This window comes from Salvelinus namaycush, chromosome 13 (genome assembly GCF_016432855.1).
Source record: "Salvelinus namaycush isolate Seneca chromosome 13, SaNama_1.0, whole genome shotgun sequence".
Classification (NCBI taxonomy): Eukaryota; Metazoa; Chordata; class Actinopteri; order Salmoniformes; family Salmonidae; genus Salvelinus; species Salvelinus namaycush.
This window is the reverse complement of record NC_052319.1, coordinates 23,912,878-23,937,812: the sequence shown is the minus strand read 5'-3', so window position 1 is coordinate 23,937,812 and position 24,935 is coordinate 23,912,878. Positions and strand designations below refer to the sequence as shown.

The window sequence follows — 24,935 nt, the reverse complement described above, 5'->3', positions numbered from 1 at the left end:
TCCATATTATGGCAAGAACAGCTAAAATAAGAAAAGAGAAATGACAGTCCATCATTACTTTAAGACATGAAGGTCAGTCAATCCGGGAAATTTCAAGAACTTTGAAAGTTTCTTCAAGTGCAGTCGCAAAAACCATCAAGCACTATGATGAAACTTGCTCTCATGAGGACCGTCACAAGAAAGGAAGACCCAGAGTTACCTCTGCTGCAGAGGATATGTTCATTAGAGTTACCAGCCTCAGAAATTGCAGCCCAAATAAATGCTTCACAGAGTTCAAGTAACAGACACATCTCAAAATCAACTGTTCAGAAGAGACTGCGTGAATCAGGCCTTCATGGTCGAATTGCTGCAAAGAAACCACTACTAAAGGACACCAATAAGAAGAGACTTGCTTGGGCCAAGAAACACGAGCAATGGACATTAGACCGGTGGAAATCTGTCCTTTGGTCTGATGAGTCCAAATTTGAGATATTTGGTTCCAACCGCCGTGTCTTTGTGAGACGCAGAGTAGGTGAACGGATGATCTCCACATGTGTGGTTCCCACCGTGAAGCATGGAGGAGGAGGGGTGATGGTGTGGGAGTGCTTTGCTGGTGACACTGTCTGTGATTTATTTAGAATTCAAGGCACACAACCAGCATGGCTACCACAGCATTCTGCAGCGATACGCCATCCCATCTGGTTTGCACTTAGTGGGACTATCGTTTGTTTTTCAACAGGACAATGACCCAACACACCTCCAGGCTGTGTAAGGGCTATTTGACCAAGAAGGAGAGTGATGGAGTGTTGCATCAGATGACCTGGCCTCCACAATCACCCAACCTCAACCCAATTGAGATGGTTTGGGATGAGTTGGACCAAACATTGAAGGAAAAGCAGCCAACAAGAGCTCAGCATATGTGGGAACTCCTTCAAGACTGTTGGAAAAGCATTCCAGGTGAAGCCGATTGAGAGAATGCCAAGAGTGTGCAAAGCTGTCATTAAGTCAAAGGGTGGTTACTTTGAAGAATCTAAAATCTAAAATATATTTTGAGTTGTTTAACACTTTTTTGTTTACTACATGATTCCATATGTGTTATTTCATAGTTTTGATGTCATCACTATTATTCTACAATGTAGAAAATAGTTTCAAAAAATTAAAAAACCTTGAATGAGTAGGTGTGTCCAAACTTTTGACTGGTACTGTATACAGGAATAAATAGTGAGTAATCTCTAATGGTTCAGATAGATTGACAGGAGTACTGGTTTATACACATAAAAACACATCTCCATTTCCCCCCTCTCAGAGAATGTTCTAGTGGCTCTTTTGAAGTAGTGGTACTTTACCAAAGCAGTAAGGCGCATCAGAAGTACCACAGAGTTCATATGATACAAACGTTCCATTTCTTTCCTGTTAAAACACATTTGTGTCTGTTCTTCATGTTCCAAGAAGAAGAGCTAGTGAGGCTGGTTGGTCAATAAATGTTCTATTTAGAACCTGTGGAATTACTTGGTTATCTCCTTGTCCTCTGTCCCTTTTCCTTCCAGAGAGCTGTATGGTGTTTTTATCACAGTCACCATCTTGTCCAATTTCCAGGTGAGGCACGTTCACAGTCAACATAGGACAGGGGGCTATCACTGGACATGTGCATTCGTGGCTCCTCTACCCTCTAGGGTCCCGTTCACACGTGTGAGGGCAGGGCAGGTTTGTGGTAGGACCCTGGTGGCAGGGCCGCACTGGGGTGTCCTGTGAGGGCCGTACTGGTCTCGCTGTACATGGAGGGGGGTGCGGTGGGCTTGGAGGCCCAGCAGAGGCAGCAGCGAGCGGTGAACCTCCTCCACGACTCCAGGGTCTTTCCGGACCAGATCCACACACCGGACGTAATCCCCACCACCAGACACATGAAGTATTTCAACATGAAGACGGCGTAGTCGGGCCCCAGGCCCAGCCTCTGTCTCTCAGCCTGACAGGAGCAGGATAGAGCCCGGTCCCAACCAGGCCTGTAATGCTGCTCGTACACCAGGCAGGCTACTACTATAGTAGCAGGAACCGTGTAAAGCACCGTGAACAATCCGATCCTGATCATCAGCTTCTCCAGTTTGTCTGTCTTGGTCCCTCCCTGTTTGATGATGCTGCGGATGCGGAACAGAGACACAAAGCCCGCTAGGAGGAACAGGGAGCCGGTGAAGAGGTAGACCACCAGGGGAGCTAACACAAATCCCCGCAGGCTCTCCAGACTCTGGTTCCCCACGTAGCAGATCCCCACCACTGGGTCTCCATCCACAGAGCTCAGAGCGAGGACGACGATGGACTTGACGCTGGGGATCAGCCAGGCAGCCAGGTGGAAGTACTGGGAGTAACCAGCGATCGCCTCGTTGCCCCACTTCATGCCCGCGGCCAGGAACCAGGTGAGGGAGAGCACCACCCACCAGATGGAGCTGGCCATGCTGAAGAAATAGATGAGCAGGAAGACCAGGGTACACAGGGGTGGGCCAGTGGTGTCATACAGGATGTGCTGCTGGTCTCCGCTCCCAGTGCACGCCACCCTCTCGTGACCCGCCACTAGTCTTATAATATAGCCCAGGGAGACAAAAAGGTAGCAGGCAGCCAGGAAGATGATGGGTCTCTCAGGGTACTGGAAGCGCTCCATGTCGATGAGGAAGGTAGCAACGGTGGTCAGGGTGGAGACGAAGCACAGGACGGACCACAGGCCGATCCAGAAGGTGGTGAAGGTGCGTTCGTCCTGGGAGAAGTAAGGGTGGTGGCAGGGCTGGGCACAGTTATCCACAGGGCCAGTGTGGACCCGGTTGTATAAGGGGTGGGCGTCTTTCTTGATAGGCACCAGAGGGTCCCGACAGCGGCAGTCCCGGTCACACTCCTGGGGGGCGGGGGGTTTGGGGGCGGGCTGCCTGCGGCGGGTGCCTTTGGGGGTGGGTTTGGGCAAGGGAGGGGAAAGGGTGGTGGTCTCGCTACTGTTCTGGTCCATACACAGAGTCTCGTCTCCTAGCTGAGGCAGCTGCTCACAGCTCATCCTCTCTGGCCACTCAAAACCATACTGGATCATGAGGGGTGAGCAGCCTCGCTTGGCCCGCTCACATACAGAGCGGCAGGGGGGCAGGGGCTTCTTGTAGTCCTGCAGACAGATAGGGGTGTACATGGAACACAGGAAGAAGAGCAGATCTGGGGAGCAGTGGATGCGGACCAAGGGCCAGAACTGATGGACCTCCAAGCCCACCTCCTCCTGGGTGTCGTGGTTGAACTGGTTGGGCATGTAGGTGAGGTTGTATCCGATGCCCTTGCACATGGGCACCGTGATGGGCTCACACACTATATCCTTGGAGGCAGTTTGCGCGAGCCGGGGCAGCTGGGAGAGGAGCAGCGCGAGCAGCCAACGGACGACACAGCATAGCGGGGTTTTTACTGTGGTCGCCATTGGAAAGTGGGATATTTCCAGAAAGAAATATAGGTAGAAAAATTGCACTGTGTGCTGTGGATTTGAGTATTTTCTCAGCTCAGTCCTTCCTTTAATTTATGACTGCATCTCGGAAATATGAACTCCCAGGAGAGAGTAATTGCTCCAGCAGCATGCCCAGAGTCCTCTGTTCTATAAATCACCGACAAGTTTCATTCCAGACCACAAGTTTCTGTTCCAACAGCACGAGCACCTTTCGAATGAACCATGGTGATTATAAATGCAGTTAAGGTCCGGGAAAAAATCTAAATAAACGTTCACTGTTGTTTAATCCAACGAATCAATTAAACATGTGTGAGGATTTCGAAAGATGGACTAAAGCACCAAGTCGAGGGTCTAAAGAGGTCGAATTGTAAATCATTCACCAACCTTTACAATTACATGAGTTTAAAATTAATTTCCTCTTTACTTGCAGTTAAATCACGCGCCAATAAATGTAACAACTGTAACCGCAGGCTTAATCCGGAAACGATTTCCTATTCCTAGTTTGTATCCCGCATGACAGGTGAAGTCACCCGTGCCTCGGTCACAGCGGCTCTATATTCAATAAAAAACAGTTGGAAGCAAAAATGTTTGAATACATTTTAGGAAAATAATGTGTTTAATTTGAAGTCCAGATTAAAATCCAATAAAAACAGAATCCACTCTTTATGCAGCCGCTCTCGGGGTCCTAATGTAGAGGAAGAAAACAGGTTTACACTCCTCTCTATCCAAAGTTTGGGAAACTCGTTACACTTGCCTTTGTCCGATCACTTGGATAACCACAAAGACGTTTTATTCCAAACTAAAGCACTTGTTTTCCAAATTTGTATCCAATGATATTAGCAGGTATCACTGTGTTGCGCTACACATCTCACTGCGCTCGAGCCGAAATAACTCAGGAGACCCCTCTCGTCCCGCTACAGAACGCCCACCTCATTCAGAGCGCCAGTCCTCGAGCACTCGGTTTCATTGCCCAGGACTGTTTGGATCGTTTTACCACGCCTACTCGCACTTCAACGCCGCGCCCCTTGTACCTTTTGTGCCAATCAGGACCTGAGTTGTGGGCGACAATATTGACCAAATCAGTTCAATTATGGACTAAGATGTAGCCCACCGGATGTGGAGGGACAGGTGGCATTTGGAGACGTAACGCACCTGCACTTCAAGGAAAAGTATGATGGTGAAAAAAATAAAGTATGATAACACACACCAAATATGCCATACTCTAGATGTATACTGTGGGATGAATACAACCTTTTGAGTAGTATGTGGGGAAATGTAGCCTACATACCCTCAGTATGTGAACTTGTGACCCAGATGATGGCAGCCAGACCCTACTGTAGTGTAGTCTTAATACAGGATTTCACACAATACATGGATGCAGCCAGCAGGTTGTATATGTATATGCACCGTGGGTCAAACAAATAGCTAAAGAGTCAATGTAGGGACAAATGAAGGGTGGGGATTGTCTTGGAGAGGGTGTGTGTGTGTATTCATGGGTCCCTGTATAGTGTGTGTTTACCCTAAGGGCCTATTCCAGCAAAGGAATGAAGTGGCATGAAACTCGTCTGCTTAGCTATTAAAATGCAGCCTGAATGATCAACACACACCTGCAGAAAAAGGAACTACATCCCCTTGACATCACTTCCTATAGGTCCCTAGGGTCAGTCTCAGCTTTGCACATGGTCAGGAAAAACGAATTCATATAATAATAACATAATATATGCCATTTAGCAGACGCTTTTATCCTAAACGACTTACAGTCATGCGTGCGTACATTCTTACATACGGGTGGTCCCGGGAATCAAAGCAAGCGCCAAAGCTGGGGAACAATAATAAGTTAAGGGGAGGGGAGAGGAAGGGGAAGAGTGGACCCTAAGGTCCCCAGTTCGAGTACTATACAATTAGTATCTTGCAATTAGTATCTTAAATATTCAGTTATCTGTTGCAGTTTCTTGTGGACTGCATATTACCTGATATAATTATAAATTCATCACATTCCACTGGGCACAGATGTCAATTCAATTTGGTTCCCACGTCATTTCAATGAAACTACGTTGAACCAACGTAGTAGTTCAACGTGTAGTAGTTCAACGTAGTTTCATTGAAATGACGTGGGAACCAAATAGATTCTACCCAGGTGTGCCCAGTGGGAAGGAAGCTAGTGGTTTGTGACACACGAGAACAACCGTGGGTTAATGCTCAGTCTGATTTACTCGATGACCCTAATTTTAGCAAAGATAAAAAGGGCTGGAGTATAGCAGGGTCTATATGGAAACTTCCAGCAGGGTCTATATGGAAACTAGTGACGCGTTGCCACTCAAGTTTTTTTGCATGGGAGGAGTTGGCTGGCAGCAGACTGGGCTGTGGGTGAAGCAGGCCAGGTATTGGTGGCAGCAGACTTGACACTGGAGGAAGCAGGTTGGACTGTAGTGGGAGCAGTTTGGGTGGGCCTGGCAGCAGAGAAGTCAGCAGTGGTGGTGTTAGTGAAGCCATCCAAAAGACTAGCCTCTGGGGTCCATTGAATAGTCCTGAATATCAGTCTCTTCTGAGTCAGGTCCATGTCATGTATGGCCTTCCCAGTCTGCCTGAGCAGGTTGTCCACACACCGATCAGCTCTCCTGAGAATGACAAAGACAACTGAATGCAAAACAAGCCAAAAATAGATTAATATGATTACTCACAATATCTTAATAAAATCAAAACACTGACACAGTTTTAAAAACAATATTAGTTAAGAAATGACAGCGTGTTATGTACTGAGGTTCCTCTTAGAGGCTCTATCAGAGGAGAGCACTTAGAGGCTCTATCAGAGGAGAGCACTTAGAGGCTCTATCAGAGGAGAGCACTTAGAGGCTCTATCAGAGGAGAGCACTCAGAAGCTCTAGAAGAGCTGGCGGTGCCCATTAGAAACAGCAGTGGCTGTCTTCACAGAGGATGTAGCAGAGGGGGTCTGGGAGAAAGGCGAGGTGGTCTTCACAGAGGCTGTAGCAGGGCTGGAGAAGGGCCGAGAGGAAGGGGAAATGGTAGAAGATTATTACACTGCTCAAAAAAATAAAGGGAACACTTAAACAACACAATGTAACTCCAAGTCAATCACACTTCTGTGAAATCAAACTGTCCACTTAGGAAGCAACACTGATTGACAATAAATTTCACATGCTGTTGTGCAAATGGAATAGACAAAAGGTGGAAATTATAGGCAATTAGCAAGACACCCCCAAAAAAGGAGTGATTCTGCAGGTGGTGACCACAGACCACTTCTCAGTTCCTATGCTTCCTGGCTGATGTTTTGGTCACTTTTGAATGCTGGCGGTGCTCTCACTCTAGTGGTAGCATGAGACGGAGTCTACAACCCACACAAGTGGCTCAGGTAGTGCAGTTCATCCAGGATGGCACATCAATGCGAGCTGTGGCAAAAAGGTTTGCTGTGTCTGTCAGCGTAGTGTCCAGAGCATGGAGGCGCTACCAGGAGATAGGCCAGTACATCAGGAGACGTGGAGGAGGCCGTAGGAGGGCAACAACCCAGCAGCAGGACCGCTACCTCCGCCTTTGTGCAAGGAGGTGCACTGCCAGAGCCCTGCAAAATGACCTCCAGCAGGCCACAAATGTGCATGTGTCTGCTCAAACGGTCAGAAACAGACTCCATGAGGGTGGTATGAGGGCCCGACGTCCACAGGTGGGGGTTGTGCTTACAGCCCAGCACCGTGCAGGACGTTTGGCATTTGCCAGAGAACACCAAGATTGGCACATTCGCCACTGGCGCCCTGTGCTCTTCACAGATGAAAGCAGGTTCACACTGAGCACACGAGCACATGTGACAGACGTGACAGAGTCTGGAGACGCCGTGGAGAACGTTCTGCTGCCTGCAACATCCTCCAGCATGACCGGTTTGGCGATGGGTCAGTCATGGTGTGGGGTGGCATTTCTTTGTGGGGCCGCACAGCCCTCCATGTGCTCGCCAGAGGTAGTCTGACTGCCAATAGGTACCGAGATGAGATCCTCAGACCCCTTGTGAGACCATATGCTGACACATGCACATTTGTGGCCTGCTGGAGGTCATTTTGCAGGGCTCTGGCAGTGCACCTCCTTGCACAAAGGCGGAGGTAGCGGTCCTGCTGCTGGGTTGTTGCCCTCCTACGGCCTCCTCCACGTCTCCTGATGTACTGGCCTGTCTCCTGGTAGCGCCTCCATGCTCTGGACACTACGCTGACAGACACAGCAAACCTTTTTACCACAGCTCGCATTGATGTGCCATCCTGGATGAACTGCACTACCTGAGCCACTTGTGTGGGTTGTAGACTCCGTCTCATGCTACCACTAGAGTGAGAGCACCGCCAGCATTCAAAAGTGACCAAAACATCAGCCAGGAAGCATAGGAACTGAGAAGTGGTCTGTGGTCACCACCTGCAGAATCACTCCTTTTTTGGGGGTGTCTTGCTAATTGCCTATAATTTCCACCTTTTGTCTATTCCATTTGCACAACAGCATGTGAAATGTATTGTCAATCAGTGTTGCTTCCTAAGTGGACAGTTTGATTTCACAGAAGTGTGATTGACTTGGAGTTACATTGTGTTGTTTAAGTGTTCCCTTTATTTTTTTGAGCAGTGTATATAACCTAATATGAAAATGATTTGAGGGTGAACAGTATTAATCAAACAAGCTCTTGACAGGTTAAGCTATATAATATGTTCCCAAACAGGCTTCCTAGGCACATCATGCTGAAATGCTAAAGGAAAATATGTGTATGAATACCGACAATATGGTCATGCGATATTTCAAACATGACACACAATAGTTTTTCTCCATCATGTTTGATTGATGTAAGTTCTAGGTATTAGTTCTAAAATGACAACAGTGTATGATGTAGCAGGTACAATTCCACTCACAGACAGGGGTGCAGGGATTGGGGTACTCAGACGCTGTGTAGTGGTGGGGGCACTCAGAGAGGCTGTAGAGAACTTGGCCGGGCTACGGACATCTATGTAGTTACATTAAGATTATTTAAGGTTATACTGTTATAAAAACAGATCAATACAAGCCAAGCTTTTGACAGGTTAGTCTGTATTTGATTTACATGAGCAGGCTTTCTTAACTGACTTGCCTAGTTAAATAAAGGTTAAATAAATAAAAAATTAAAAGGCTTCCTTGCCAAGTTAAGGTTTGGTCTTACTGCAGAAACGAGAGCCTCCAAAAACTTTGCTTATTGAACTGCAAAAGAGAAAGAAAAACCTAATAGTAAAAAAAAGAAATGTAACATTTACCATTGACAACAAGTTCAGTTGCAGTCCTCAATGGAGGAGTCTGAACAGCAGACACAGACACAGGCACTGGCGAAGCTGTAGATAGAGACCTGCTTCAAATATAGGGGGGAAAATACAGAGACAACACTAGAGTATGGTATCTAATTTCAGTAAATCAGAAAAGAGAATGCATGTTCGTTTAGCCTGTAAGCTTTATTCATTTGATCTCCTGGGGGTGAAATCCACAGACACATCTCTGAAGCCCCCCGAGCAGAGTTGTCCATGGACCTGCATTGGACAATTCTCTATCTGTAACAATACATAAGGAAGCCTGTTATGAAGTCACCTGCTGGTGACTTCACCATCTCCCAGAACTCACAAGCAGCTCACCCCACTACCCATCCCCCACACCCAAAACCTTGAGTCAAGGGGTGATGAACTCTACCTCTCTCTGGAACTTTTGTTAACCTGTTGTGATTGGTTGACAAGATCACAGCTTGGGACTTTGACACTGTGTATACTCTTTGTTACAATATGCAATGACAATTTGATGGCCAAATATTATAATAAAGTTGCTGTTCATTAGTAGTAAAGGCCTATATTTAATGACAGCTTTTTCTAGTAATACAGTATGTTTTCTAGACGAACAAAAAGTACAAAAGCACACGGTGTCGCCCCACCTCCCGCCTGCAGTGTGCCGGAGTCCTCCTTAGGACTAGCTGGCTAAGCTAGCACACAGTGCCCTTCTTTTAGACATCTGAAACCAACAGGATGGATGTATAACACTATCACAAGAACAATTAGCAATACACAGCAAAGCTAATGTAAACTATGCTAATATAGTCAGCCTACAAGAATACATGGTGTTAGCAAATAATCAGCTTAGGCTATGAAATAGGGTGCAGGCCAGGCAGCAGGCTGTTAGCCAGCCTGCCAGCTTAATGGAGTCTGCCACTAGCACAGTCAGTGTAGTCAGCTCAGCTATCCCCATTGAGACCGTGTCTGTGCCTCGACCTAGGTTGGGCAAAACTAAACATGGCGGTGTTCGCCTTAGCAATCTCACTAGAATAAAGACCTCCTCCATTCCTGCCATTATTGAAAGAGATCGTGATACCTCACATCTCAAAATAGGACTACTTAATGTTAGATCCCTCACTTCAAAGGCAGTTATAGTCAATGAACTAATCACTGATCATAATCTTGATGTGATTGGCCTGACTGAAACATGGCTTAAGCCTGATGAATTTACTGTGTTAAATGAGGCCTCACCTCCTGGTTACACTAGTGACCATATCCCCCGTGCATCCCGCAAAGGCGGAGGTGTTGCTAACATTTACAATAGCAAATTTCAATTTACAAAATAAACCCCAACGTTTTCGTCTTTTGAGCTTCTAGTCATGAAATCTATGCAGCCTACTCAATCACTTTTTATAGCTACTGTTTACAGGCCTCCTGGGCCATATACAGCATTCCTCACTGAGTTCCCTGAATTCCTATCGGACCTTGTAGTCATAGCAGATAAAATTCTAATTTTTGGTGATTTTAATATTCACATGGAAAAGTCCACAGACCCACTCCAAAAGGCTTTCGGAGCCATCATCGACTCAGTGGGTTTTGTCCAACATGTCTCTGGACCTACTCACTGTCACAGTCATACTCTGGACCTAGTTTTGTCCCATGGAATAAATGTTGTGGATCTTAATGTTTTTCCTCATAATCCTGGAATATCGGACCACCATTTTATTACGTTTGTAATCGCAACAAATAATCTGCTCAGACCCCAACCAAGGATCATCAAAGTCGTGCTATAAATTCTCAGACAACCCAAAGATTCCTTGATGCCCTTCCAGACCCCCTTCGCCTACCCAAGGACGCCAGAGGACAAAAATCAGTTAACCGCCTAACTGAGGAACTCAATTTAACCTTGCGCAATACCCTAGATGCAGTTGCACCCCTAAAAACTAAAAACATTTGTCATAAGAAACTAGCTCCCTGGTATACAGAAAATACCCGAGCTCTGAAGCAAGCTTCCAGAAAATTGGAACGGAAATGGCACCACACCAAACTGGAAGTCTTCCGACTAGCTTGGAAAGACAGTACCGTGCAGTATCAAAGAGCCCTCACTGCTGCTCGATCATCCTATTTTTCCAACTTAATTGAGGAAAATAAGAACAATCCAAAATGTATTTTTGATACTGTCGCAAAGCTAACTAAAAAGCAGCATTCCCCAAGAGAGGATGGCTGTCACGTTCCTGACCTTATTTCCTTTGTTTTGTCTTTGTTTAGTTGGTCAGGACGTGAGCTGGGTGGGCATTCTATGTTATGTGTTTCTATGTTGGGTTCATGTTCAATTAGCCTGATATGGTTCTCAATCAGAGGCAGGTGTTTTACATTTCCTCTGATTGAGAACCATATTAAGGTAGGCTGTTCTCACTGTTTGTTTGTGGGTGATTGTTCCTGTGTCAGTGTTTGTGCCACACGGGACTGTTTTCGTTCATTTCATTCGTGTGTTCCTTCCTGTTCGTGCGTTCATGTTATATGTTCACAAGTTCAGGTCTGTTAACGTCGTTTATTGTTTTGTAGTTTATCAAGTGTTTTTTCGTGTTCGTCTTTCTTTAATAAAACAAGTATGTATTCAACCCACGCTGCGTTTTGGTCCGATCCATGCTCCTCTTCAGACGAGGAGGAGGACGAGCGTTACAATGGCTTTCACTTCAGCAGTGATAAATTCATGAACTTCTTTGAGGAAAAGATCCTGATCATTAGAAAGCAAATTACGGACTCCTCTTTAAATCTGCGTTTTCCTCCAAAACTCAGTTGTCCTGGGTCTGCACAGCTCTGCCAGGACCTAGGATCAAGAGAGACACTTAAGTGTTTTCGTACTATATCTCTTGACATAATGATGAAAATAATCATGGCCTCTAAACCTTCAAGCTGCATACTGGACCTTATTCCAACTAAACTACTGAAAGAGCTGCTTCCTGTGCTTGGCCCTCCTATGTTGAAAATAATAAACGGCTCTCTATCCACCGGATGTGTACCAAACTCACTAAAAGTGGCAGTAATAAAGCCTCTCTTGAAAAAGCCAGACCTTGACCCAGAAAATATAAAAAACTATCGGCCTATATCGAATCTTCCATCCCTCTCAACATTTTTAGAAAAAGCTGTTGCGCAGCAACTCACTGCCTTCCTGAAGACAAACAATGTATACGAAATGCTTCAGTCTGGTTTTAGACCCCATCATAGCACTGAGACTGCACTTGTGAAGGTGGTAAATTACCTTTTAATGGCGTCAGACCGAGGCTCTGCATCTGTCCTCATGCTCCTAGACGTTAGTGCTGCTTTTGATACCATCGATCACCACATTTTTTTGGAGAGATTGGAAACCCAAATTGGTCTACACGGACAAGTTCTGGCCTGGTTTAGATCTTATCTGTCGGAAAGATATCAGTTTGTCTCTGTGAAGGGTTTGTCCTCTGACAAATCAACTGTAAATTTCGGTGCTCCTCAAGGTTCCGTTTTAGGACCACAATTGTTTTCACTATATATTTTACCTCTTGGGGATGTCATTCGAAAACATAATGTTAACTTTCACTGCTTTGCGGATGACACACAGCTGTACATTTCAATGAAACATGGTGAAGCCCCAAAATTGCCCTCGCTAGAAGCCTGTGTTTCAGAAATAAGGAAGTGGATGGCTGCAAACGTTCTACTTTTAAACTCGGACAAAACAGAGATGCTTGTTCTAGGTCCCAAGAAACAAAGAGATCTTCTGTTGAATCTGACAATTAATCTTGCTGGTTGTACAGTCGTCTCAAATAAAACTGTGAATGACCTCGGCGTTACTCTGGACCCTGATCTCTCTTTTGATGAACATATCAAGACTGTTTCAATGACAGCTTATTTCCATCTACGTAACATTGCAAAAATCAGAAACTTTCTATCCAAAAATTATGCAGAAAAATGAATCCATGCTTTTGTTACTTCTAGGTTAGACTACTGCAAGGCTCTACTTTCCGGCTACCTGGATAAAGCACTAAATAAACTTCAGTTAGTGCTAAATACGGCTGCTAGAATCCTGACTAGAACCAAAAAAATAGATCATATTACTCCAGTGCTAGCCTCCCTACACTGGCTTCCTGTTAAGGCAAGGGCTGATTTCAAGGTTTTACGGCTAACCTACAAAGCATTACATGGGCTTGCTCCTACCTATCTTTCTGATTTGGTCCTGCCGTACATACCTACACGTACGCTATGGTCACAAGACGCAGGCCTCCTAATTGTCCCTAGAATTTCTAAGCAAACAGCTGGAGGCAGGGCTTTCTCCTATAGAGCTCCATTTTTATGGAATGGTCTGCCTACCCATGTGAGAGACGCAGACTCGGTCTCAACCTTTAAGTCTTTACTGAAGACTCATCTCTTCAGTAGGTCATATGATTGAGTGTAGTCTGGCCCAGGAGTGTGAAGGTGAACGGAAAGGCACTGGGGCAACGAACCACCCTTGCTGTTTCTGCCTGGCCGGTTCCCCTCCACTGGGATTCTCTGCCTCTAACCCTATTACAGGGGCTGAGTCACTGGCTTACTGGTGCTCTTCCATGTCGTCCCTAGGAGGGGTGCGTCACTTGAGTGGGTTGAGTCACTGACGTGATCTTCCTGTCCGGGTTGGCGCCCCCCCTTGGGTTGTGCCGTGGCGGAGATCTTTGTGGGCTATACTCGGCCTTGTCTCAGGATGGTAAGTTGGTGGTTGAAGATATCCCTCTGGTGGTGTGGGGGCTGTGCTTTGGCAAAGTGGTTGGGGTTATATCCTGCCTGTTTGGCCCTGTCCGGGGGTATCATCGGATGGGGCCACAGTGTCTCCTGACCCCTCCTGTCTCAGCCTCCAGTATTTATGCTGCAGTAGTTTATGTGTCGGGGGGCTAGGGTCAGTCTGTTATATCTGGAGTACTTCTCCTGTCTTATCCGGTGTCCTGTGTGAATTTAAGTATGCTCTCTCTAATTCTCTCTTTCTTTCTCTCTTTCTTTCTCTCTCTCTCTCGGAGGACCTGAGCCCTAGGACCATGCCTCAGGACTACCTGGCATGATGACTCCTTGCTGTCCCCAGTCCACCTGGCCGTGCTGCTGCTCCAGTTTCAACTGTTCTGCCTGCGGCTATGGAACCCTGACCTGTTCACCGGACGTGCTACCTGTCCCAGACCTGCTGTTTTCAACTCTCTAGAGACAGCAGGAGCGGTAGAGATACTCTTAATGATCGGCTATGAAAAGCCAACTGACATTTACTCCTGAGGTGCTGACTTGTTGCACCCTCGACAACCACTGTGATTATTATCATTTGACCATGCTGGTCATTTATGAACATTTGAACATCTTGGCCGTGTTCTGTTATAATCTCCACCCGGCACAGCCAGAAGAGGAATGGCCACCCCTCATTGCCTGGTTCCTCTCTAGATTTCTTCCTAGGTTTTGGCCTTTGTAGGGAGTTTTTCCTAGCCACCGTGCTTCTACACCTGCATTGCTTGCTGTTTGGGGTTTTAGGCTGGGTTTCTGTACAGCACTTTGAGATATCAGCTGATGTAAGAAGGGCTATATAAATACATTTGATTTGATATATCAGCTAGGCTCCTGAGTGGTGCAGCGGTCTAAGGCACTACATCTCAGTGCTAGAGGCGTCATTACAGACCCTGGTACGATTCCAGGCTGTATCACAACCGGCCGTGATTGGCCCAGTGTCATCCTGGGTAGACCATCATTGTGAATAAGAGTTTGTTCTTAACTGACTTGCCTGGTTAAATAAAATATCATGGACTGACTGATTTTAATTCCTAAATTCCTAAACATATGTTAGCTATGGCTAGAACAAAGTTCATCCCCTGGATATCAAAGCATTATCTAAATTAGCTAGCATAATAATACAGCTAGCTGGCATAATAATATAGCTACCTAGCAAAAAATGTCAAAATGTAATGCGTGACCGTACCTTAAGCTGTTTACATAGATTGCAAACATTAGCTAGATAGCTAATAAACTTAGCTAGCAGAATAGCATTTACTACAATGGGCAATAACTTAACGTTAGCAGATTGTATTATATTTTAGATCTCACCAACTTTGAGAGTTTTCTTACCTATGAAAACTAATGCTAGAGTTACTGTAACTTTACTGTACCGTTACCAGCGGTTGCTATTTAACTTCTACTGTTGGAAAACAAGTTTGCTCTGGTTAATATCACCATTGCAGTATGGTGTTTAATCTTACCTTGTGGTATGAAAAGCTGATAATTTAGGAGAAAGTTGGAGACGGTTGGCTACAGTAGCTAGCTAGCTACAGTTCTGTCTGGTTGAGTCAACCAATAGCATCACACCCCTCCATCTTTCAAAAGATGGAACGACGCAATAGGCTGAGTCCTTCTTCCAAAGAATGAGAAGCTATACATGATTGGCTTTTGAAACATGGACATGGAGATGGTGATTGGACATGGTTGACAGCCTAGCATGAGTAAAATAGCGCCAAAGTCAAAGCCATGCTCTGCGAACTGAGCTACAGAGGACCACAAGGACCCACCTTGAGGCCCTGCATATTATGCTGTATGTAAATCCAGGAAAATCAATTTAGTATGACATGGTATGTATTAATTTGTGGATGTCCATCATCTAATTTCGTATCATATGTTACAAATTACAATTCTTGTGATATGTTACGAATTGCAATTTGTATGATATGTTACGAATTGCAATTTGTTGTGGCTAACGTTAGCTAGGTGGCTAACGCTAACGTTAGCTAGGCTAAGGGTCAGGGCAGTGGTTACAAAACTTTTTAAAGTCCCATACCCCTTCAAACATTCAACCTCCAGCTGCGTACCCCCTCTAGCACCAGGGTCAGTTCAATCTCAAATGTTGTTTTTTTGCCATCATTGTAAGCCTGCCACACACACTATACAATACATTTATTAAACATAAGAATGAGTGTGAGTTTTTGTCACAACCCGGCACGTGGGAAGTGACAAAGATCTCTTATAGGACCAGGGCACAAATAATAATATAATAATAATCAATAATTTTGCTCTTTCTTTAGCCATCTTACATATAAAACCTTATTTGTTTATCAAAAAGGGTGAATAACTCACCACAGGTTAATGAGATGGGTGTGCTTGAAAGGATGCACATAACTCTGCAATGTTGGGTTGTATTGGAGAGTCTCAGTCTTAAATCATTTCCACACACAGTCTGCGCCTGTATTTCGTTTTCATGCTAGTGAGGGCCGAGAATGCACACATACAGTTGAAGTCGGAAGTTTGCATACACCTTAGCCAAATACATTTAGTTCAGTTTTTCACAATTCCTGACATTTAATCCCAGTAAAAATCCCCTGTTTTAGGTCAGTTGGGATCACTACTTTATTTAAAGAATGTGAAATGTAAGAATAATAGTAGAGAGAATGATTTATTTCAGCTTTTATTTCTTTCATCACATTCCCAGTGGGTCAGAAGTTTACATACACTTAATTATTATTTGGTAGCATTGGCTTCCTTTCGTTAAGTGCACCAATACCTCCTGCAGCAAAGCACCCCCACAGCATGGTGCTGCCACCCCCGTGCTTCACGGTTGGGATGGTGTTCTTCGGCTTGCAAGCCTCCTCCTTTTTCCTCCAAACATAGCAATGGTCATTATGGTCAAACAGTTCTATTTTTGTTTTATCAGACCAGAGGACATTTCTCCAAAAAGTACGATCTATGTCCCCATGTGCAGTTGCAAACCGTAGTCTGGCTTTTTTATGGTGGTTTTAGAGCAGTGGCTTCTTCTTTGCTGAGTGGCCTTTCAGGTTATGTCAATATAGGACTCGTTTTACTGTGGAAAAAGATACTTGTGTACCTGTTTCCTCCAGCATCTTCACAAGTTTCTTTGCTGTTGTTCTGGGATTGATTTGCACTTTTTACACCAACGTATGTTCATCTCAAGGAGACAGAACGCGTCTCCTTCCTGAGCGGTATGACAGCTGCGTGGTCCCATGGTGTTTATACTTGCGTACTACAGTATTGTTTGTACAGATGAACGTGGCACCTTCGGGCATTTGGAAATTGCTCCCAAGGATGAACCAGACTTGTGGAGGTCCACAATTTTTTTTATGAGGTCTTGGCTGATTTCTTTGATTTTCCCATGATGTCAAGCAAAGAGGCACTGAGTTTGAAGGTAGGCCTTGAAATACATCCACAGGTACACCTCCAATTGACTCAAATTGTCAATTAGCCTATCAGAAGCTTCTAAAGCCATGACATCATTTTCTGGAATGTTCCAAGCTGTTTAAAGGCACAGTCAACTTGGTGTATGTAAACTTCTGACCCACTGGAATTGTGATACAGTGAATTATAAGTGAAATAATCTGTCTGTAAACATTTGTTGGGAAAATTACTTGTGTCATGCACAAATGAGATGTCCTAACCAACTTGCCAAAACTATAGTTTGTTAACAAGAAATTTGCGGAGTGGTTGAAAATGAGTTTTAATGACTCCAACCTAAGTGTATGTAAACTTCCGACTTCAACTGTAGGTATGTGGTTGCAAAGGGCATCAGTGTCTTAAAATGTAAAAAATACTTCTTAAACAAGTTACTACTCGAAAGTTTTCTTGATTCTCGCTCAAAAAACTACAGTTGCTTATTTTTCAAATTGTTTGGTTTCTAAATGTCTGTGCACGAGTGAAGGTTTCCCGCAAGAGAGTAATGGTTAATGTGATTGGATGTTAACTATTTGACTAGGCTACCTGTATTTGACATTGTGTTGTTATTTTGCTGAACACTAGATGGTTTAATTTTATTTTTGGCAGTGAAACGAGGCTACTCATGCGAGAAAAAAACTCACCCAAATGTATAGCCCCGTTGGAAAATATAAATGTACTATTTGAAAATGTGAATATTTTTTATTATAAAAAAAATAAAATGTGAATCACATTTTTATTTGGCGTACCCCCAACGGGAATACCTAGGTTAGGGGTTAAGGTTAGTGTTAACGTTAGGGTTAGGAGTTAGGTTTAGGTTAGGGTTAAGAGTTAGTTTAAATGGTTAAGGTTAGGGGAAGGTTTAGTAGTTGCAAAGTAGCTAAAAAGTAATAACTAGTTGCAAAGTTGCTTAGCTAAAATGCTAAAGTTGTTCATGATAAGATTCGAACACGCAACCTTTAGGTTGCTAGACGTTCGTGTTATATATGCCCACCCAACCACCCTCCTTTCGTTTTTGCATTAAGTAACCTTCTGTCTTTTGTAACCATACCAAATGTAGCATATCTTACTAATTTGAGTGTCCCAGATTTATGCTTACTATGTTATGTCTAGTCTATGAGACCAGGCTGGATAGGGAGGCAGGTAGGTAGCACAGGAGGTTGGTGGCACCTTAACTGCGGAAGACGGGGTCATCCACTGGCTGGAGCAGAATCAGTGGAATGGTATCAAATACATCAAACACATGTTTAATGCCCTTCCATCAGCTCCGTTCCGGCCATTATTATTAGCCGTCCTCCCCTCAGCAGCCTCCTGTGGTAGAGAGGGAGGGTAGGCATATAGGTAAGGTAAATAAGTAGGCATATAGGGAAGGTAAACAACAGTCGTGCTTTGTGAGTGTGTTGACCTAGCAGGAGTGAGTCTAAACATTCATGACAATGGGTCCCACACACAAGACATACACTGTGATCACATGGAAGGCCCCTCCACAAAGCATGTATGTGTCCCAAATGGCACCCTATTCCCTATATAGTGCACTACTTTTGGGTCCTGGTCAAAAGTAGTGCACTATATTGGAAATAATGTGCCATTTGGGACGTAGCCAATGGTTTCCCTCAGCTTGTTTCTTTTGACCTGTCTCTTTAAGGTCAGGGAACATTCATACAGGATAGGGTTGATACACACACACACTTCCTGCCCAGGTGACACAGAGGTGCTGAGGCTTTCTGAAGTCCAAAGGTCTTGCAGGGTGTGTGTGTGTTTGTGTGTGTATGTGCGCAAATGCATCTATGTGTCTGTCTGACTGACTGTGTCTCTTAATTAACTGCCTAGTCAAGCGTTTCGATTACCTGTTCACACCCAGATTCCATTGGATAAACTGCATGTTACCAAGATAAGAGTCAATAGAAAGGTCCACATTCCTGAAAGACTCTGTGGTATCAATCAAAAGACTGCTCCCGAGTGGCGCAGCGGTCTAAGGCACTGCATCTCAGTGCAAGAGGCGTCACTACTGTACAGTCCCTAGTTAGAATCCAAGCTGTATCACATCCAGCCGTGATTGGGAGTCCCATAGGACGGCGCACAATTGGCCCAGTGTCGTCCGGGTTAGTGTTTAGCCGTGGCAGGCCATCATTGTAAATAAGAATTTGTTCTTAACTGACTTGCCTAGTTAAATAAAGGTTAAATGTAAAAAAAAAAAAAAAAACTGTGACATACACACACACACTAAACCTCACATACACAAAAACACACACACGCTGGGTCACTCTTGCTAAATTTCCCTGGTACCTGAGATGTTTGACTAAGACTTGACACATTCAAACAAACCCTGACCTGCATCATTGACCAGTCTGGTAACCACAGGTTACAGAGCACAGCATATCAACAAATCTGACAGCTAGGCAAACCTAATCAACAATTGACCACACAGGTGGAGCTGCTCAGAGATTGGACACAACATCTAATCACAGGTCAGTTTATTTAGATCTTCTGATTTCTTTGGAATCAAAATAACAACCTGAGCTCACCTACAAAACACACACAGTAAAGATTGTGGGTTCCATATCAGTTAGCTTGGGTATGTGAGTAAAATTGAGTGTTGTGGCAAAATCTGTGGCACAATGCTCCCCTCCCTGGCTTTTCCGTCCCCCTCCCTTCCTCCTTCCCTCCCCTCTCTCTCTTTCCAGGGCCAGGGATGAGCCTACGTGCCCGTACAGGTGTCTACACAAAAGCCTTTATCCTGCTCCTCATTCAGCCAGCTCCATAGACACACACACTAACACACACACACAAAAGGCTAATCACACAATGTTACATTTGTAAATGCATTCTCATTTTCCTGTCTCCACTCCCCCTCCCACTCTATGATTTAACCTTTATATACATAGACATGAGGTCAGGGATACACAATACCGGACATAATTACTCAAAACAACCATAATCCCACATTTAGGGACCTACAATCATGTGTAAATCCCACTTTTTGTGTGATAAGATTGTAACTCCAATCCCCACTTCTATAATAGTTTGAGTGTTTTGTATAACAGTAATATTTTCAGTGTTGTTCAGTGTTGTCATACAGTGAGGAGCCTCAGCTAGGGACCAGAGATTTTCCTGGTCAGTTAACATGGTTTGGAAAACAACCCTGGCCCTATTTATAACACATACCTGGGGCCAGGAATATATCCTGCTATGTGACTCTATCCATGAGCCTGGGCCCTACAAATGACTTACTAACCAGTTCAAACCTTTAGTCAGAGGGCAAAGAGAGCATCACTAGACTGAGAGTGGTGTGACATGTTGTAGAGGGGGTTGGGTTGGTGTTGGTTAGGGTGCTGCTGTGGGAATTTAGCGTCTACCTGGGGAAGTCACTGAATCTGCCTGTCAGAGATGGCTAAACTGCTGTGTGTTCGTAGCAGTCCATCACTGTCCATCCTTGTCTGTCCAACAGAAAGCAACAATCACAGCAGGCATCAGTAGCCATTAGCAACCAGAGCTAGGGTCAACTCCATCTCTATTCAGTAAACTAGAGAAAGTGGATTGGAATTCCACTTCAGGAATGGAGAAATCCTCATTGAAAATAAATGGCCTCTTTCAAATTATTGAATTGGAATTTCAATGTACTGTATCTCCTTAATTGAAATAAAATGGAACTGACCCCAACCAATCAAAATAGTGTAGCTACTCACTTGAGTAAAGCACAATGTTTTTGATAATGTGGACTGAGCAGAGCAATGACCTAGTTTAGATTCATAGGCTTTTACACATGGACATAGGTCTATGCTAGAGGCCCCAGTCAGAATGCACCATAAGGAAACAGTTGTAACTGTACAGAGCAGAAGTACTAGCTACTCTTTCTCCTCTGATCCAGGTCACCCAGAACAGCAGGGTCCTGTGTGCCTTTGTGTGGCTGCCCCATGTCAGAGGGCCAGTTTGTGTGTATGTGTGTGTATGTGTGTGTGTCAGAGAAGGGGAGGGTTAGTAAGGGGGGTCGTAGCACTACTCTCTTCCCCCTTTCAAAAGGACCCTCAGCCTTGCGTTCCATCCCATGTTACCGGTGTCCACCGCCCTCCTCACTCTCTCCACCCCTCCTCTCTCCAATCGTCTTTTTCTCCTTAAACCGCCTTTTGTTTTCTTTCTTTTTTTATTTTATTGCATTTCTCCTCTCTTGTTGTCAAGGCCCTAAATGAGTCTTGACTGGCCCCCGGGCCACTGGAGAAGCACAAAGGACCGTGTTCCACTCGGTACAGTTGAGCCATTGTGGCCGCTGACAATGCACTAATTGGCGATGACAATTAAGCGCGGTCGACACTCAGGTTCAATTTGCCCTCTCCTCAATACAAATCACAGGCAAATGAGTCAGGCAATACACAGTCTGCACACACACATGCACGTGCCCCCCCCCCCCCCCCCCCCCCTCACACACACACACTTACATCCACACACACACACAGTTTTGTTACACTTTTACTCGTCTTGTTTGGGAAGCCTGCTGAGAGATTCGGGAGGAGAATAAGGATAGGACCTATAAAGGCTGAGCAACATTTTTTCCCAACCATGTTTGGACACATATCTTTTGTCATGTCGGCAAACTACATACATAATTTACATACAGAGTTATTGTTTCAAAGTCCAATGACATTTTACAGGGCTTTCATTCCTCTGGTAACTACAGTAGATATATTTCCAATAGAAGGGAAGGAATGTGTCAACCGCTCCACTCACTCATTGCATAGAAGTACAAACACTTGGTGTCGTTAATACCTCACACTGAAAATCTGTTTAAAATCTTAAAGGGTTACAACGCCTGTAACCCCCGTGTCCCCTAGGGAAAGAAATGTGTGAGGGTTCCATTTAGGAAAGGGGGGGGAAGGGGGAAAAAAAGAGAGAGAGAGAGATCAACTCTGGCCTGTCCAACATTAAGAACTTAATGGAGTTTGGAATCAACAGAGCGGCGAGGCTCAAGGCCCCTCTAAAAACCACCCAAACCTCTCTGCCACTTCAGAGAACAAAAAAAAAGTGGCGAACACACACACACACACGCACACATGGTGGGCGGGCATGTTCCAGCCCATCGGTGGGCCTCAGATCCCGGTGGATTACTGTCTGTCAGGTGGAAAGCTTTAGTGCTCTCTCCTGGACAAGACCTGGAGGAATGGCTGCTGCCAAAAAGGCAGGGAGAAAAGGGGGGCGTGGGGGTGATGGTGGGAGAGTGGGTTTCTCAGGCTTTGTGTGGACTCAGTGGTTTGCTCTGACAGATGGAGCAGGGATCCCATTGGCTGCTGTATGCCAGGGCTCGAGGTAGAAGTTGGCCCTACCCACATATCTAGGATGAGACTACCCTGCATCCAGTCCTATTGTTAACCATTGGGTTAGATGAAATAATATCCGACCCTGTAACAGTGGTTAGGAACAACTCCTCCCCAATCCTATGCCAGGCTGGAGAGGTGTGGCTGGGTGATGCCAGGTGGACCCTGCCTCGCCCACGAGGGCATGCCATTGGATTAATCCATTCTTTCAAGGATTCTTTCAGATCTTAACCTTTGAATAAGGACAGAACAAGGTAATGTACCAGCCTGTGCCAGCATAAACAATATAAGGCAATTCACTATTAAAAAAAGCCACAAAGCGAGTGGTGGAACGCAGTCAGAGCCTTGATGATTACAAGGCTGCTAGTAAAGTGTGGTTTGTGACAGGTCCTCAGGCTGGCTGGGTCTTGGTTCTCCTCCATGAGGAAAGGAACCTGATACATTCAGTCAGGTTTGTAATTTGGGATTTGTGAGAGTCAGAGAGTCAGTGTTTGGACCTGCTCTGGCCCTAAACCAAACCAAGCCCAATATGAAACGTAATTCAGGGCGATCAACAGGACTACGAATAGAAATAGACAGGACTGAATCATTTGTTCTACTGTTATCATTCTTAGGTTGGTTCTGACTCACAAGCAGGGACTTATGCATTTCACAAATGTATTATCTAACTAGGACCAGTTTTTCCAGACCATGTGACCATAGAAGGTAAATCTCTAGGGACTGGCTTTTTACCTGTTATGGAGAAACTCCTGTCCCTATAGTGTCATCTTACACCTGCCTCCAATGAGTATTCACTCCAGATCAAAAAATCACTGTCCACACCAGCCTGTATTAAGTTGTTTGTTTTATTGGCATCAGTGGTAAAAACTGAAAAAAAGACAAAGAAAAGCAGGAGGAAGGAGGGATCAGGTACTGAAACACAAGTCTCTGTAAGAGGTTGGCTGTTGGCTGTGATACATATTCGAAACAGAAAGATAGAACAGTAGGTAAACCTGAAACAGTGCTGAAGTCCAAAGTGCTGGTTGGTGCACAACATAAATAAAATAAATAAGTGATACAAAATAACAAAATGTAACAAAGGCAGAGTAAAATCCACAATAAAAACCCAGTATTGAATAGCAGGGTGTATTCATTAATCCAGAAACTAAGTGCTCATGGTGTGAAGGTTGGAGAATGTATGTGGAAAGAAAGATATCCCTATTTGTCGGTCCATCTGAACAGGAAAAACATGTCCAGGAGAATACTTCCCTTAGGTTCAATGCCCTCATCAGTCCCTCAGTAGTGACTGTATTGTCCACCATTTCCAGTGCAGTGAATTCCTGATGTTTAAGCTCAACATACATTAAGAGAAGCAGTAACACTACTAGTCATATAAGCTTTTTAAGACAGTCTATGAGAGCCGGTACTCTGATAGACTTCAGTTATGTACATTTTACTGCAAGTATGCACAGAGTTTTACTTTAAAGAACAGACGGTTTATAAGCCTTCCCTTTCTGCTCTTAGTACATTGAGCTTTGCTAGAAGCCAATTAAAAGAAAATATCATATTTAAGATATTATCTCCTTTGCTTTCCAGATTGGAGTAAACACCTTTATTCAAGCAACAGTGACCATCGGTTTTGGATCTCTTCTATACAATGAAAAACAGAAACATGGCTTAATACTACATGGGCATCTGAGGCATTTTGATGATTAAAGATGGAAGCCCACACGTCAGTCTCACACAAACTACATTATCGCTGTAACAGGATTGGCTTTCATTTTAAGGCAGGCGAAAAGACACTCAATAAATAACATGAATGAAATGGTCAGAGCAAGTAATTATAATTCACACAAAAAACAAGCGATTGATTTACTGGACATAATAGCATACAACCCCAAACATTATAACAGCAAAATAATTGATAGTGCAAAATGTAAAAATACTGAAAACCAAATGATAATGTAGCTGCATTTAAACAAGCACAGCCACTTAGCTAGCCGTTATCTTGCTCTTGTTCAGAGCATTAGTGCTGCTTGGTAACACTGGCTCAGTGTTAGCAGGCCACACAAACAGCCTGAACCAGAGTTAGCTGTTATCCAGCTTTCAATCAAGCCTTTTTCCAGAAGGTGACATGACTTGTAACTTCAAATGTAAACCATACACACTTACATACAAATACGTGAATAAATAAACAAACCAAAACTTGGATGAGCAGCTTAAGGGGTACTAAGGCCCTTTCAGGACAGATGGGACAAAATGGGAAGAAATGTGGAAAGTGATAAACAAAGACATTCTAGGGAAAGCAGAATCTGAAAATAAAGGCCTAGCTGCATAAGGAAGACACGACTCAAGCTAAAGCTTCTGTCTTGTAAAGTTTTGTACGATTAAAGCACAGTACCTCAGAAAGTAGGAGAAGAAAGAGAGGAGAGGAAAAGGCAACAATGCAGAGAAAACATATTATTGCCCAAGTAGAGTTCAAGTAATGGAAAAAGGGGATCCTAAAGCACACATACAGCACACACACTGGGGCTCTCATCCTCCACCACCAGTCCTTTGAGCTTAGAACAGTCACACTAGGGAGTCATAGACCCCCCCTCCCCAAATAACCACCTTTCTCACACACTCACTCACTCACGATATGGCTCTAGAGTGAGAGCACTGAGTCATAGCAGTAGAAGAGTCCCAGCTCCTGTGGGTTTGAGATGGCTTGCGTAACATAACTAAGCCCTGCATGGTCTTTTCCATAGACTGTAATTTGGGCCCTCT

General features: G+C 44.5%; 1 protein-coding gene across 1 annotated transcript; it reads right to left on the bottom strand.

Annotated features, from left to right (window-relative positions):
* Positions 1-1,179: 1,179 nt before the first annotated feature.
* Positions 1,180-4,339, bottom strand: LOC120058350 (frizzled-5-like). Its single transcript, XM_039006951.1, has one exon. The coding sequence runs from the start codon at positions 3,410-3,412 to the stop codon at positions 1,661-1,663; it is 1,752 nt and encodes a 583-aa protein (XP_038862879.1). The 5' UTR covers positions 3,413-4,339; the 3' UTR covers positions 1,180-1,660.
* Positions 4,340-24,935: the final 20,596 nt, after the last annotated feature.